Source organism: Macaca thibetana, chromosome 5 (genome assembly GCF_024542745.1).
Source record: "Macaca thibetana thibetana isolate TM-01 chromosome 5, ASM2454274v1, whole genome shotgun sequence".
Classification (NCBI taxonomy): Eukaryota; Metazoa; Chordata; class Mammalia; order Primates; family Cercopithecidae; genus Macaca; species Macaca thibetana.
In genome coordinates this window covers 105,729,008-105,745,833 of record NC_065582.1, presented here as the reverse complement: position 1 = coordinate 105,745,833, position 16,826 = coordinate 105,729,008, and the positions used below count along the sequence as shown (strand labels likewise).

The 16,826-nt window shown below is 35.1% G+C and overlaps 2 protein-coding genes across 25 annotated transcripts in view; both read right to left on the bottom strand.

The window, feature by feature from the left end:
- The window catches only part of LOC126954756 (60S ribosomal protein L14-like), a 1,186,913-nt gene that overhangs the window by 606,712 nt on the left and 563,375 nt on the right, over positions 1-16,826 (bottom strand). The window lies entirely within an intron of this gene.
- The window catches only part of FIP1L1 (factor interacting with PAPOLA and CPSF1), a 76,110-nt gene that overhangs the window by 40,092 nt on the left and 19,192 nt on the right, over positions 1-16,826 (bottom strand). For 13 of the 24 annotated variants that reach the window (XM_050790573.1, XM_050790574.1, XM_050790576.1 and 10 more), the window contains 2 exons: positions 11,041-11,150; positions 2,409-2,516 (listed from right to left, as the gene is read on the bottom strand). In XM_050790573.1, the coding sequence (XP_050646530.1) occupies positions 2,409-2,516; positions 11,041-11,150 (218 nt within the window). The remainder of the gene's footprint in view (positions 1-2,408; positions 2,517-11,040; positions 11,151-16,826) is intronic. The other 11 variants (XM_050790580.1, XM_050790582.1, XM_050790585.1 and 8 more) reach the window with 1 other exon arrangement.

Here is a 16,826-nt window from a genome sequence, read left to right as displayed (position 1 = left end):
ATAAAGTATTATATCTAAAGTAAAACAATTTAAAATAAAACATTCTAAGTCAAATAGCTGATATAAAAGGAATTTCAGATGTTAAAACAACAAAGCCAAAGAAACAAAAAAAAAGTTTAAAATTACATTGAAAATAACATATTTTAAGTATTTGTTTTTTTTCTTTTTTGAGACAGGGTCTCACTCTGTCATCCAGGCTGGTGTGCAGGGGTGTGATCTTGGCTCACGCAACCTCCACCTCTGGGGTTCAAGTGATTATCCCGCCTCAACCTCCTGAGTATCTGGGATTACAGGTGCCCACCACCACGTCTGGCTAATTTTTGTATTTTTAGTAGAGACAGGGTTTCACCACGTTGGACAGGCTGGTCTTGAATTCCTGACCTCAAGTGATCCACCTGCCTCGGTCTCCCAAAGTGCTGGAATTACATGTGTGAGTCACCATGCCTGGCCTATTTTAAGTATTTCTATGCCTTTGTCTATGAAAGTGGACTTGCCTGAACTATCGGTACTACAAGCCAGAAAAGCAGGTATTCTAGTTCTGGTTTTGCCTCTTAACTAGCTGTGAATTTGGGCAAATTCTCTAATTTCTCAAATCTCTTTTTCCATTGTAAACCAAGGACTAGTTTCCCTTGTAAACCAGGGACTAGTCAAAAAATAAAGAATTTCAGGTTTGAAGAGGCTTTCCAAATTACACCGTATAACTCTACTATGTTACAATTTAATGGAGGCATAGGCATGTTAGGAAACTTTCCTTAATTCACACAGGTAGTTACTGACAAAACGAAACCTAAAATCCAAGTCCAATACTTATGCAATAAAACAGTTGTAAGTTTAAATTTCTTTATCAATAGCATGATAAGTTTATAAGATCTTGTTGTCTGGCCCTTTTAGGTTCAGTAAATAGGCCGTGCACACTGCCAGGTTAAATATAAATCCAAGTGTTTCTCTATGCAATAATCGAGTTAGTTTTTATACAGAAATTGTATTAGTACGATTATGAACTTTTAGGTTCCACGGAGATGTTGAATGTGAAAAGACTCATACACTTCATTCTACACTTGTCAGATCTAACCTTTATTTAAAATAACTCTTGAAATTTCTATTGGTTTTTCAAGTAGATTTTTAGTGTTCAAAGACAAATCAATATTACATAATACATAGATAAAAAAATCAACGAGTACTTTCAAAATAATAAGATGAAAACTTTCCTTAACCTACTAAAGCAACAAATGCAACTGACACTATTCTAAGAATGCAGGTAATATATTTTTATCTACATTAGTTACTAGACTTACAATGTAGATATTCTTACTTTGAGATGTATATCCACTTTTAAGAATGACTAAGCTTCTTTCCTAATAGGAAATACTTACAACTCATGTGGAATATATAATTAGGACTGTACAGAAAATGAAACGTAAGAAAATCAAATTTTGGTAGTGTTTCCTCCCTTTTCTTTTAGGTGCTATGATCAAAGGTATCTGATCACAATTTACATTTGTATTTTTTAAGTTTTTAAATTAAAACAATTGTAAATATATTTATATAGCATTGAGCTAACCAGGTAAATTGCTTAAAATTCTCTAACAAAAGCAAAACAAAAACAAAATTACCCCTTGTATACCATAATTATTTAAAACCTCAAATGATAAATTAGGGAAGTATTCTGGTCTGCATTTTGAAGTCAGGTTATGAAAGCAATCTCTCAGATTGATCGCTGTAGGTAATGTACTTTCATATTGGAACATAGTTGCTTCTCATTGCATCCCTTAAAGATGAAGTTATTATTTCAATTTTCAGGCTCGGAGAAATTATAATATCCATTCAAGGTTGTATGCTTTGTAAATTTAAGATTCAGAACACAAACCAAAATTCAATGGAGGGTAGATCATTAACAAAAGCGTAACAACAATAAAGGAAATAGCATATTCCAGGGCAGCTACTATGTCCACTTAATGATATCACAGGTTTTTGCACTATAGTAGGGTATAGATTGGAAAGATTCAGTAGAGTCAAATTTTACGGGTCCGAATGTAAATACTGGCTCAGAATGTTAGGTTTTATTCGGTAAGTAGTGAAAAGCACCTGGGAATTTTTTAAAAATGGGATGTGGTGTGAGAAAGAATTAACCTGCAGCAAGGAGGAGGAAAAAAAAAATTACTGAGCATCCATTAGCATGGTTCAATGTAATTCATTAAATATTATAAACGGCCAGAAAGATGGGTGGCAAGACAAGTGCTGGGTCTTGATTTATAAGATAACTAAAAAACCTACAACTGTACCCTGAAAAAGCGTAATTTGGAGGGTAAAAATATGGTACAGTCAAAATTTATTATCTTACTATTAAGGCAAAACAACATTGATGATCTACACATCAGGGAGTATCCAATGTTTAAAAATAGCCTTACCTTAGATCAGGTGATTCGGCCCTCCCATATCGATCCTGCCACTTCCCAACGCTTGAATTGGCTTTTCTGGAGGCAGTACTTGTCTGAGACTGAGAAGAGGTGCTGTTTCTGGTGAGATAAATTTTCTATGTTTTTTCTTACATATTGTTGTCTCTGACCCCCCTTGTTCTGTTTTTTTTTTTTTTTCTTGACATGCTTTTTCTAAAGTCTTTTAGTATGTTCCTACAATATCATTCTCAAGTCATATAAACTACTTGCTGTGGTACTACGTATTTAAATATAGATGTGCTATCAACACTTTATTAACTCTAGAATATTTTTAGAAATATTCTTCAACATAGTATGATGTCAATGTAGAAATGAGAAAAGAACTAAGGATTTACATCAGGTTACAATACATTATTTAAAAAATACATTTCTGTGCCTCTATGAATTCTTAACATTAATTTTTGCAGTTTTACAAAATCTTATTCAAAATTTTGGTATTTCTTTCCCTATATTCTTCAACAATGAATATAAGTATTGTTAGTGCGACCAGTTAACAGCAACACTCTGACGTGTTTCATAAAAACCTGTACTATTTTTATAAAAAATCCATTTCAAAATAACTCTTTCAAAGTTCCCAAAAAAGTTAATTTTATCCCTGTTGACATACTTCATAAAAAGTTCAGATATGTGCACTACTGCCAATACTTTACAGAACTAATAAGATGCTCTTTCAAAGCAAAAGGACAGATATACATGTTTATGCATCTGCTTGTTTATGTAAAAAGAAACAGGAAAAATAAACCAGAAACTAAATGAAATCTGTTCTGACAGGAATAAAAGAAACAGAGAAAGGTGTGACAAGTTTCTATATATCTTTGGATACTCTTGCCTTTGGAACTGTCAGATGTTTTAACGTATGCAAAAAATAAATCAGTGAATGTGGAAGGAAAAACAAATGCTAAAACTGCATACAAACAGATACAGTGAACCAAATTATATATTTTAAATTATTAATAAAACAACTCTGTAGGAAACTTCTGAACCCAATATTCGAACTATATACCCTTAGCTTAAAAAGAGACAAAGAAAAAACTGTAAACAAATCCTAAACTCTACTGAATAGGTTTTCTTATAACAGTAAAAGTTCTGAATGTGTTATATGTGTATTTCAAGATTCTGGGAGCCAGGTTCTTTGGGGGGGGGGGGGGAAAGGAGATGCAACATGGAATAGGGAAAGGGAAACAGGAATAAGAATCCTGTGATGTTCAAATGGAAGTAAAAGAAACATGATGGTTTCATGACTAAAATGTATTTTAAAAAACACACATGGCCATTTCATCTTGAAAATGCTAATTCTTTCCTAGCTCTGAGTGCTGAAAAGGCCTGGAAATAAGGGTGCCCTAGTATAATGGGCACAGCTAGCACCCTGAACTTGTTTTTTAATTACCATTCCCCACTAAAAGGAATCAGAGTGCCTTTGAAAATGGCTGCTTCTAAGGAAGAAACAGGGAAACTACAAGATAAGCCTGGAACATCCTGGTAATGCCAAACTATAAAAACAACCTTAAAAAAAAAAAAAAAACGGTGGAGACGTATCAAAAGGTCACGGAGCAACTTTGAAGAGGAACAATTTGAACATCAAAATGAATTTCAGTATATATAAATCATACATATGGTTTAAACACCATGTATACAAATAAGCTATATTTGTAAGCCACACATACATACTTTCTCACACATAAAATAAGAATTTATGAGTCTAAGTGATAAGTGGTGGAGTGGGAAAGCTCATTTTTAAAGTAGAATGCCAACTAATAAATGTTAAGAGAAATAAGAGTTACATAATCACTATTTTGCAGCCATTACAGTAATAACTGACTAAAGAAAATATTATCACTGGAGCTAAAATCCCTAAAAAGTTTGAAGAGGAACAAGTTTAGTCTTTCCATAAATTACTTATTAAATACAAAGGAAAAAATAGTAACTTTGCAGTGCAGAAACCCAAAGGACACCACCACAACGAAGTCATTAGAATTATCATTACTAATAAAATAACATGACAAACCGACATCATGTATCTCCAAGCCAATACACTGAGAAGAGTACATCATCACTTACATAGTATTCCTGCCCAAAAAGCAAAACCTGAATCTAATCATGAGAAAATATCAGGCAAACCCAAGAACAATCTACTCAACAACTAGATTGTACTCTTCTAAAATTCAGTGTTAAGAAATACAAAGAAAAGCTAAGAAGCTGATCCAGATTTAAGAACAACAAAATGATAAAATAGTTAAATTTAATGCGAGAAACTGGATTAAGTCCTAAATCCAGGAAGAAAGATTGCCATAAAGCATATTGGGATAACTTGCAAAATTTATAGCCTGCAATTAGATGAAAGTACTGATTCACTATTAGATTTTCTGCCTTTGATAACTGTGCCATGTGATTATCTAACAGAATGTCCTGGTTCTCAGGAAATACATGCTTAAGTACTTAAGAGTAAAGGGGCATGATGCCTACAATTAACATTCAAATGGCTCAGTAAGAACAATGTTTTTGAGAAATTATGATGCAAATATGACAAAATGTTATTAACTGGAAAATCTGGATAACAGTATATGGAAGTTATTTGTACTTTTTTTGCAATTCTTTGTTAAGTTTAAATTTTTGTCAAAATAAAACTTTTTTTTAAATGACAACAACAAATGAAGGAGGCATAATGGGGACCTTCGGGGGTAATGAAAACGTATCAGTCTACATCCTGATTTACAAAAGTATGTTTAGTTTATAAAAATTTAACCAAGATGTACATTTCTGATATGCCACTTTTCTGTATTTATTTCACAAAAAGATGAAAACTTCTAAAGATTAAGCAAAGTATTCCGATATATTAAATATAAAATTTTACTTAATGCCAATTTGCTGGGTAGTACAAAAAGTTGGAAACCCAGCATTTCTATTGATAAAGCATGAAAAAATATTTTTAAAAGTTCTGTGCAAGCATATCAATACTCATCTATACACTAATAAGGCAATCTAAGATTTTCAACAATGGAAATACAGTGCTTAGGTCACTAGTACAGCTTGTTAGTCTTAAACATCTACTGTGCGTCCTGTATTATGTCTTAATGAATAACATTTACTGTTTTCTCCCTAAAGTCAATACAATTTTACTTTCAAAGATGTCTATCCAATCTCCATAAATATAATGAATAAAACAAAAACAAATATTGTTATGGGAAATATTTCACAATGACTGAAAAGTATCCTTTTTATCAAATGGAGTCCAGAAAACAAACTTCCCTAATGAGTTGTGGCTACTGGCCTTTACGTACAAAAGTGACAGTATGGACAACGTAGGTAACTTCTATAGGTAGCAGTGGTAATTATTCATTTTTGGTTTACTAGTGAAAGCCCTGCTAATTTTTCCATCCTTTCTTTACCTCCTTTCAGCTTTCCCTTACCTATATTTGCCCTCCATCTCTTCTTAGCCAATGGCCCATCATTACAGTAACTCTCTCAAGTAAACGCTCATGTACCTGTCTCCTTTATTCCTTTTTTATAATTGCCTGATACATAACTTCTGTTAAATCCAACTCTAGCTCATCTGCATGAACACTCATATACCTGAAAAGAGTAACAGAAACATCCAAAAAGCAGCTGGCTTGTCTTATTTTAAACCCATGGCCATTAATCTCGAGAAAAGTTGAAAATATACAGCAGTCCCCCCCTTATTCTTGGGGGATATATTCTAAGACGCTCAGTGGAGGATATATCCTAAGACCTCCAGTGGATACCTGAAACTGAAGATGGTACTGAACTCAATATGTACAATGTTTTTTCTATAAATACATGCCTATAAAATTTAATTTATAATTAAACACAGTAAGAAATTAACAAGAATAATAAAAGAGAACAATTATATTAGGTGAGTGAAAAAGTAATTGCGGTTTTTGAACTGTTGGGATCTGCAGTTTGGTACTGGAATACATTCTGAAATAAGTGGCTATGTTACACATCATTTTAATGGGCATTTCTCGCTTTATTTATTTATTTATTTTTCTGCTAATGACTTATTACTTGCTGTTTATTTTACGTTTAGACTATGGAAATGATGTTAGACAAAAAGCAAATTCGAGTAACTTTCTTATTCAAGTTCAAAATGGGTCATAAAGCAGCGGAGACAACTCACAACATCAACAACACACTTGGCCCAGGAATTGCTAATGAACATACAGTGCAGTGGTAGTTCCACAAGTTTTACAAAGGAGACGAGAACCTTGGCTGGCCATTGGAAGTTGACAACGATCAACTGAGAACAATCATCGAAGCTGATCCTCTTACAACTACACAAGAAGCTGTCGAAGAACTCAACAACCATTCTGTGGTCCTTTGGCATTTTAAGCAAATCAGAAAGGTTAAAAAGCTCAGTAAGTGGGTGCCTCATAAGCTAACCGAAAATCAAAAAAATCATCCTCATGAAGTGTTGTCTTACTCTACGCAACAACGATGAACCATTTCTCTATCGGATTGTGATATGCAATGAAAAGTGGATTTTATACAATGACTGGAGATGACCAGTTCAGTGGCTAGACAGAGAAGCAGCTCCAAAGCACTTCCCAAAGCCAAACTTGCACCAGAAAAGAATCATGGTCACTGTTTGGTGGTCTGCTGACAGTCTAATCCACTACAGCTTTCTGAATACCGGCACAACCACTTCATCTAAGAAGTATGCTCAGCAAATCGATGAGATGCACCAAAAACTGCAATGCCTGCAGCTGGCATTGGTCAATAGAAAGAGCCCAATTCTCCTCCACAACAATGCCCAACCACATGTTGCACAACCAATGCTTCAAAAGTTGAATGAATGGGACAACAAAGTTTTGCCTCATCCACCATATTCATCTGACCTCCTGCCAACCAACTACCACTTCTTCAAGCATCTCAACAGCATCTTTTTGCAGGGAAAACGCTTTCACAATCAGTGGGATACAGAAAATGCTTTCCAAGAGTTTTGTCAAATCCCAAAGCACGGATTTTTACACTACAGGAATAAAGAAACTTATTTCTCATTGGCAAAAAATATGATTGTAATAGTTCCTATTTTGATTAATAAAGATGTGTTTGAGCCTAGTTATGATTTAAATTTCACGGTCCCAAACCGCAATTACTTTTGCACCAATCTAAAAACAATCTACTATAATAAAAGTTATATGAATGTGGTCTCTCTCAAAATATCTTATTGTAACATACTACAGGTAATTGAAACCAAGGAAAGCGAAACCCAGATAAGGAAGTAGTACTGTACAGTTTCTCTGTGTCACTCATTCCCATCAGCATATAAAAATACTGTAATTCTCTCATCTTGAAAAAAAGGCTTCTCTTGACCCCACACTTCACTCCAGCTGCCCAGCTACTCCCTTCACCTAGTTTATTCACAGAGCTCCAAAAACCTATTTCAGACCTCTTTTCTTCTCACTCAATGCTACCTTCCAATGGTCTCTTATTTCCAACAGCCTCACTCTCACCAAATAAGTTTGCATATTATTTTGCTGCGAAAAATGAAAGCAAACAGAAGAGAACTTTCAATTATTCCCACTCCATTATCCACCTACCCATCTGCACTGGTGCTCTGTATCCTGCCTTCCCTCCTGTTCTTACGAATGAATGGTCCATGCTTCTACTTAAGGGCAACTCCTCCACTTGCGTATTACATCTCATTCCTTTGGCTTTATTAAATGACATTGCTCTACAACTTCCCTGTCTTACATCATCAATTTCTCATGCAGTAACTCATTCCCATAAATACACAAAATGCTGTAAGTATTATTATTTTTTAGACAGTGTCTCACTCTGTCGCCAAGACTGGAGTGCAGTGGCGCGATCTTGGCTCACTGCAACCTCTACCTCCTCGGTTCAAGTGACTCTCCTGCCTCAGCCTCCTGAGTAGCCTGAACTACAGGTGTGCGTTGCAATTTTTGTATTTTTATATTTTTAGTAGAGATGGTGTTTCGCCACATTGGCCGGGCTGGTATCAAACTCCTGACCTCAACAGATCTGCCCATCTCAGCCTCCCAAAGTGCTCAGATTACAGGCATGAGCCACAGTGGCCAGCCAATATGCTGGGTTTTTTTTGTTTTGAAAAAAAACTCTCTGATCCCACATTTCCTTCCAGATACTGTCCCATTTCTCTGGCCCCCAAAGAAAGAAAATAGTTTTCCAAAAAGTGCCCATATTTTCTAATTCTTTTCCTCCCACTCTTTCTTGAATCCATTACAAAGTCTTTTAACTTCATTTTATACAAATGAAAATGATCCTGGTCAGGATCACCAAAGACCATGAATAAAATCCAATGGTCATTCTTAGTCTTTATTTTCTTTACCAATCAATTGGATTTGATATTTGACAGCTGATATTTCTCCTTCTTGAAACACATTGTTTTCAAGACATACAGTGGGTTTTTTTCCTACTTCATTCATCATTCCTCCTTATTGGTCTCCTCTTACTAGTTAATGCTTATTTTCCTGACATACAAGGGAGTGCCCCAAGGCTGTCTCTTACCACTTCTCCATCAATACTTACCTCTTTATTCCATTTTGTAGTTTCATTTAAATAATATGTAAACACTGATTATCCTAAATTCATTATCTCCAAACCATACTCTTCCCTTCTACTCCAGATCCATACAGCCAACTTCCTACTCAAATTTCCCACTTGCATGTCCAATAGGCATCTCATTTTTATTATGTTCTACACTGAACTCTTGGTCTTCTTCCTCCAATAACCACTCCTCCTTATGGTCTTTTCCACCTCTGTAAATGACAAAACCATCATTCTGGTTCAGTTGATCAGAACAAAAACCTTGGATTCACCCTTAACTGCTTTTTCCTCTACAATCTACATCCAATCCATCAAGATAGGCTATAGGCTTACCTTCTGAAATATATCTGGTATCCGACTTCTCAGTATCTCCACACCATCATCTTGGTCTAAGTTACTATTACCTCTTGCCTAGATAATTGCTGCAACCTCCTAACTGGCCTCCCTGTTTTCACCCATCCTAAGTAACTCTATAGTCTGTTTTTAGTAAAGCGACTAAATCGAAACTTTAAACATCTAAGTAAGATTTCATTGCTCTGCTCAAAATCTGCCAGTGAGTCCCCATTTACTTAATTTATAGGAAAAGCCAAAGCCTTTATAATGGCAAACAGCCCTATGTAGTCTGGCCCAAATTTTGAAAAGCCAATCAATAACAACAACAAAAAAAGGCAAAATACAGAAAAGTTACTGATTTTTAAATAGTTTAAGTATAATAGCAAACATCTAGAGTACTTTCTAGGTACCAGGCACTGTTCTAAAACACTACATAAATGAATCCGCTGAATGTATATAACTCCACTGTGAGGGAAGTACTATTACTACATTTTACAGATTAAAAAATCAAGGCATAAGATGATCAGGGAATTTGCCCAATGACAGCACAGCTAGTAAGTTGCAGAGCCAGCATCTGAACTCCAGAAATCTGACACTCCAGAGACCAAGCTGTTACCAACACTCTATATTGCAGAACATCATAAACTCAATGAATGAAAATTAACCTCTTAAAAAATGTACAAGCCAAAAGAATACTACATATTAAAATATTACATATTACTACATATTAAAAGCTTAGCTATCATAAATTCTTTAACCAAACATTTTGAGATTATATTTAGTTTAAATAATCACATTTCATTATGTCTATGACAATTCACAAAAATCCTGGATTACTTTATAACATTTAATTTTGGCTGAAAGCTTCAAGAATCTTTATCTTAGAGCTAGACTAGATGCCACTGTAAGGTCTCTTCCTGCATTAGATTATTCTAAAATATCTCTCATAACAATACAAAACTGCAGAATAACAAAAACAGAAAACTATATAAAATAAATTTAAACAAGTAACACAAAAGGTAAGTGATCTGGCTGAGAACTAGTAATACTTGGGTTATTAATTTGTTTCAGGCCCAGACTTTAGTCATCTTATCTAGTGCAAGATTAAACTACTAACCTCAAACTTCGCCAGTCTTAGCCTACTATCCTTTACCAGTTTCCTGGTAATGGCATAATAGGGTAACCATTTGTCACATTTAAGTAAAAAAGACATTTTTTAGCATGTTTGCCTCTTACATCTGATACCTTCTGGAACATATGAGGTATTATCGTATCAAACCAAACCACAACAAAAAATGGTTCCAATTTTAAAGATCTTCCAAGCTGAAATTTCAATAGCCTCTTTCACTAAAATTAGCAAAAGACCTTCAGGCCAATAGATCTAGACTTAGAAGTCCAATAATTCTTTATGTAAGAATAGTGAGCACAGGAAACAGCGAATACTATTGTTACTACCTCTCTTGAATGTAAGATTGTTTCTTTATACATATACATAACTATATACCACACTTCACTTCTTGCTTACCTAGGCTTTTTAGATGGAAAAACATCAAGAAGTTTCTTGTGAAGAATTCATTTTGTACTAAAACAAAGTAGAATGTTCCAGTTTTTTGGTAGAACATTCAGAGCTTTTATACTTAATATAACACAAACACAATGTAAAGATACCAATGTCGTACAATAATTGAGTTACAACTACGTAACTAACCTGCTCGGTGGGAGCCCAGTCTTGAATAAAGAGGGAGGAGAAGTAAACTCAGCTTTTGTAGATGGAAGGGCTGTTTCTTTCTCTGAATTTCCAGTTCTTCCCTGCTGTACCTTAAAAAAAAAAGGTTATTAGCTTGTTTAATTTAATAGAAAACTCAAACATAATGGACTTTACATGTTAAAATAAGTTTATAACATTTAATTTGAAGTTAAACATTAAGAATGTTTTTTTGCTGAATATTTATTAAAAATAGCCTATTTTAGAATAGTATTAGGTGAAAGGCACCAAACAGAGCATGGGATCAAAATGTTCCAACTATCAAAAAGTTCACATTAATAACACTTAGAAGCAGAATAAACTGTAATTCTTTGGCACTTTCATAAATTCTCGCAGATCACCACAAATAGGTCCCAGATACTTGGTTATGACTTCATGTTTTGAATTCAAGAAAGGCCTTGAAGAATTTTCCCATTCTGTGTTCACCACCCTTATTCTAAGAAAACAACAGGTGACCATTTTACCCATTCTGACCATTTTCTATTCAGACTGTGATTTCCTGTAACACAAATGTGAATAATCTGCTACTGTACATCCATACAATTTCTCCCATCACCATTAAAAGTACCACCATCCTGCCAGTTCAGTAGGCTTAAAAGCTTGAAGTCAATCACTTGTCTTAATACCTCTCCTCACTCTGTTGCCCAGGCTGGAGTACAGTGGTGCAATCACGGCTCACTGAAGCCTCTACCTCCCAGGTTAAAGTGATTCTCTTGCCTCAGCCTCCCAAGTAGCTGGGATTACAGGTGTGCACCACGATGCCTGGCTAAGTTTTGTATTTTTAGCAGAGACAGGATTTCACCATGTTGGCCAGGCTGGTCTCAAACTCCTGTCCTCAAGTGATCTGCCCACCTCTGCCTCCCAACGTGCTAGGATTATAGGTGTGAGCCATCACGCCCAGCCTTCTCCCTCTTAATATTAATTTCAAAACCAGTTATCTACTTACTCCATAATTTCTCCAAGATTTGCCTATCCTTTCTGCTCTTAGTAGAGACTTTGACTGTGGCCCAGTCACATTCCTCTAGACTGCTGAAATGACTTCTTTATGCTCTTCTGCTTTTATACTCATCTTTTTATCTTAAAATTATCATCAAACTATTCAATTTAAACAAACTAAATTCAAGTTTCCTTACACTTAAATAGTATCACAGCATATTTTATGTTCTATTTAAATTCTATTTAAATTCCCTGCTCCACTTAAATTCAGCATCGCTCTCCTTTCCCATGAGGCAAAGGCGAAGACAATCTTAAGACATTTTGACTGATATATCTGAACTACCAATTCAGTTCCAAAATCATCTACCTCCCAACTAATCATTGTGTGAGAAAAAGAAACTCTTTTACACTTAAGCCATTATAGTCAGATCTCTTATTAATAGTGTCCAAACCAATCCCTAATTGATACCCTCATATAATGAGGATTTTACATTTAGTTTATTTGAAAATGAGTTCTACCACCTAAAAAAATTTTTTTTAAATGCCCTGATTCTAATGAGATGATGAGAATCAACACTAAGGCAATGGGAACAGAAAGAAATGGACTTGACAGATACCTGACAGGTAAAACTGACAGGATCTGGTGAGAGAACGTAAACATTATTCATTCATCATTTATTGAATATCTATTATGTACCAGAAGCTGATAGAGAGAAACACAACAGGATCCTGGACCTTAGGAAAAAACAAACACACCAACAATCAGAGCAATATAATAAATATCATGACAAAAATCTAAGAAATAAAAGATGTTATAATAACACAAAAAGAAATGCATTGTTCTGCCTGGGGATGTCAAGGAATATTCAGAGTTGACACTATTGTCCCAACTGCTCCCCTGACCACCAGTAATTTCTGTGTAACTTCTTTCACGTCTAACGGACATCTCAAAGTTACCATGGCCAAAACAAAACTACTAATTTCCCCTAATCTGATCCTCTACAAGTCTTCCCCATATAAATAAATAGCACCATCATCTACTGAGCTGCTCAAGGAAAAAAACCATAGAAATTATCTAATACATATCAACACCCAATATGTCAACTTTACCTTTACAATATATATGCCAAATTCCAATCTGCGATCAGTAACCTTCCTAGAAAACACAGCTGGCAGTACTGTGAGGTTTGTCATTTGTAAAGAGAGTCACACAGATATTCCAGACTATTTACAGATTGTTTGGTTTACACTGAAAGCTATCGCTTCACTTTTGTGTGACAGAGAAATGAGATTTCAACAATTCCTTTTTGCATTTTTTATTTTTATTACGAGCCTTTTTATCAACAGATAGAGACTACCTACTTTGGGCATGAGAAGAAAACAGCACAGACACACTGCCTTCAGTGAAGATGCATGCCACTCCATTCATAAGCACCCTTCCCCTGAGGGAGGATAAGAATAAAAACTGTGTTTGGACCACTTGGATTCAAGCTCTACCACACAGCTCACTCTCTGGTGATCACTGATCTCTCTAGCTAGCTTTACAGATTCTACCAGAAGAAGAAGAATGAAGGAAAGTTACTCAACCACCCAAAAGAATCTCATTACGGCAATAGTGTGACTGCTTGCAAGTTCCCATACAAAAAGGAATCCTTTCGAAGCACCTGGGATGATGCGTTAGTGTCACAGGATTTTTTCTTCCTGGTTTCTCTTCACAGGGAAAAAAAATATGAATTCAAAAGGATTCCAGTCTGAGGCACAATCACTTGCTTCCATAACAAAAATATCTCATCTTTTTCGGCACATAAATATTCTTTCATTGGTTAAAAAGAAAAACACCCTTTAATGTCTTAGAACTCTCTGGTGGTAAAAACTGCAGATTTCAAAATTTTCCTTTCATATTCCTATAATTCTCCGAAAGTATTAAGTCTGTGTATGCTTCAATAATTTAGTTTAAAAAATGCTCAATCTGAAATCAACTGCATTGACCATCTGGCTTTGCACGACAGGGAGAAAATAAATGGTTCACTGGTTATTTATACAGAGAGACTAAGAAAGAAGCTATTAATTGTCACTAATTTTATGACAGGCTTTAATGTTTATGAAAGCATGATTTTTTAATTCTATGAGCAATATCCATTTGAGGTTGTAAAAGAAAGCATACGATTCTAACTGGAGGCCGAGCATGGTGGCTCACGCCTGTAATCGCAGCACTCTGGGAGGCCGAGGTGGGCGGATCATGAGGTCAGGGGTTTGAGACCAGCCTGGCCAACATGGTGAAACTGTCTCTACTAAAACTAAAAAAATTAGCTGGGAGTGGTGGCAGGCACCTGTAATCCAGCTACTCGGGAGGCTGAGGCAGGAGAACTGCTTGAACCCGGGAGGCAGAGGTTGCAGTGAGTCAAGATCACGCCACTGCACTTTATCTAGCTTGGGTGACAGCAAGACTCTGTCTTGGGAAAAAAAAGATTCAAATTGTAGTTCATTTTGTCTCAACATAGAAACATTTGTTTTTGAATCTTTTCCTCACCATGTAATTCTAATTATAAGAAGCCGATGTTTTATTTCCTTTGAAGTTCTGTTATATCAATGATTATTTTGTATAAATAATTCCTTTAAAAGGCCTACTTAAAGTTAACATCTAAAATACAGTTATGGCAGGGTGCAGTGGCTCACACCTGTAATCCCAGCACTTCAGGAGGCCGAGGCAGGTGGATCACCTGAGGTCAGGAGTTCGAGACCAGCCTTGCCAACACGGTGAAACCCCGTCTCTACTAAAAATACAAAAACATCCAGATGTGGTGGTATACATCTGTAATCCCAGCTACTCGGGAGGCTGAGGCAGAAGAATCACTTGAACCCAGGAGGTGGAGGTTGCAGTGAGCCAAGATCGCATCATTGCACTCCAGCATGGGCAACAAGAGCAAAATTCTGTCTCAAGACAAAAAAAAAATCATAAAACACAGTTATGCCAATGAAATCCTACTCAGGGTGATATCTATATCCACAAGATGAGTGCTCATTATTCTAATAGGATTTGTTGAGGTGCTTTTCAACCCTGTGATGCTGAGATATATAAATAAGAAATCAAAAAAATTAATACAGATATACACATATACACACACACACACACAAAATTCCATCACCTTATTATTATGTCTCATCCTAAAACAGTACCTAGCACGCAATAAGTACTCAATAAATATTTGTTACTTGACTGACTTTGGGAATCAACTTAAATGTCACTCCTTCAAACTCCATAGAACATGTAGTTTGTATCATCTTTAGCATGATTATTTAATTAATACCTAAATTTTCCCATTAAGCACAATAAATGTCCAGACTATAGGCTCCATGTCTATTATGGTGACCTCCCCTTCCCCACAAAGCCTAAGATACTTCCTGGCACAGTCAATGCTCAGTTAAAAACTGGGAAGGAGGAACCAGGAAGGACTGGAGAAGAGATGTGGAAGAGATATTAAAACAGAAAGAGAGAGGTGAGGTAAGAGAAGATATTAGGAAAATGGCACAGATTTTTAAACACACAAAAATTGCCTGTGTTTCCCAGCTTTTCTTTTTTCCTTAATTTCTTCATAATATCCTCATTCTATTAAACAACTCTGAAAATCCTCACTATTCTAGCAACCTTTCTAATCAACTTGATTTTCCATTTGTTTGTCTTCAGATGTTACACTCAAGATGACAGACTCAAAATTTGTCTAACCAGAACATAATGAGATGATTTCATATGACCTAATATCTTAAGAAATGACCATAAGACATTGTAACTAATTTTCTGAAAACAAATTTACGTCAGAACTGACAAATCCAAACAAAACTTAAGTCTACAACCTTGAGAAGCTAAATACTCACCCAAATTATGCTACCACTGTACTAAGTTTTAAAATTATTTTTGAAATTTCCTTTGGCTGCCTATCATAGCTTCATTTATAAAAGTTTAACTTTACAAACAATATCTTAAAAAAAAAAAAAAAAAAACCTTGTTAAGTAAACTAAGATGTATCCAAATAACAAACTATGTAGCCATTTTAAATTATATTTATAAAAAAATTTTAAGAACTTATGAAAACATTGCTACATGTTAAAAGTCAAAAAAAGGAAAAATAGACAACCATAAATGAATTATCACAATTTTGTTTCAACCCATAGGAAAAAAATTAAGAAGGCAACAAAATTTAGAACTTTGAAATTAGATTAAAAAATAGTAACTGACTGAGCAGACCAAAGAAAACTGAATCCTAAGTCAGCAATGAGAAAGCAAAGACAATGATTATCATGTCAGGACCCTCAAAAATTCAGAAATTAGAAGCTCCAGTTACCAGAACATTTGCATTAGCCAAGTATATACCCTCTAGATAGAATACTGGAATATTTTATCTGAAACAAATCTGATTACCACAAAAAGAAAAACACCTAAAACTACAGCAGGGAATGTGAAAAAACAGCCCTCCCGTGAAGCCTGCAGTCAAGCAAGTTCTATTCAGATGCACAGAGCTTCCAATCAATTTTAGCAGTCCACCCTTACATAAAGTGTATGGCCAACAATCAACAAACATCTCAGAAAAGTCAAAGTCAGAAGCTAAAAGTACTAACTAAAATAATCAAGTTGAAAACAGACTATGCAGGAAAAGAAAATCTAACAGAAACAAAACAGCCTATCATTAATATCCTTTGAAAGAGGGGGGAAAAAGATATTGCATTACTGTAGGCATGAACAATAAGATGCCACAACTAAATAATAAAGAAAACTTTTCTTGGAAATTAACAGCAGA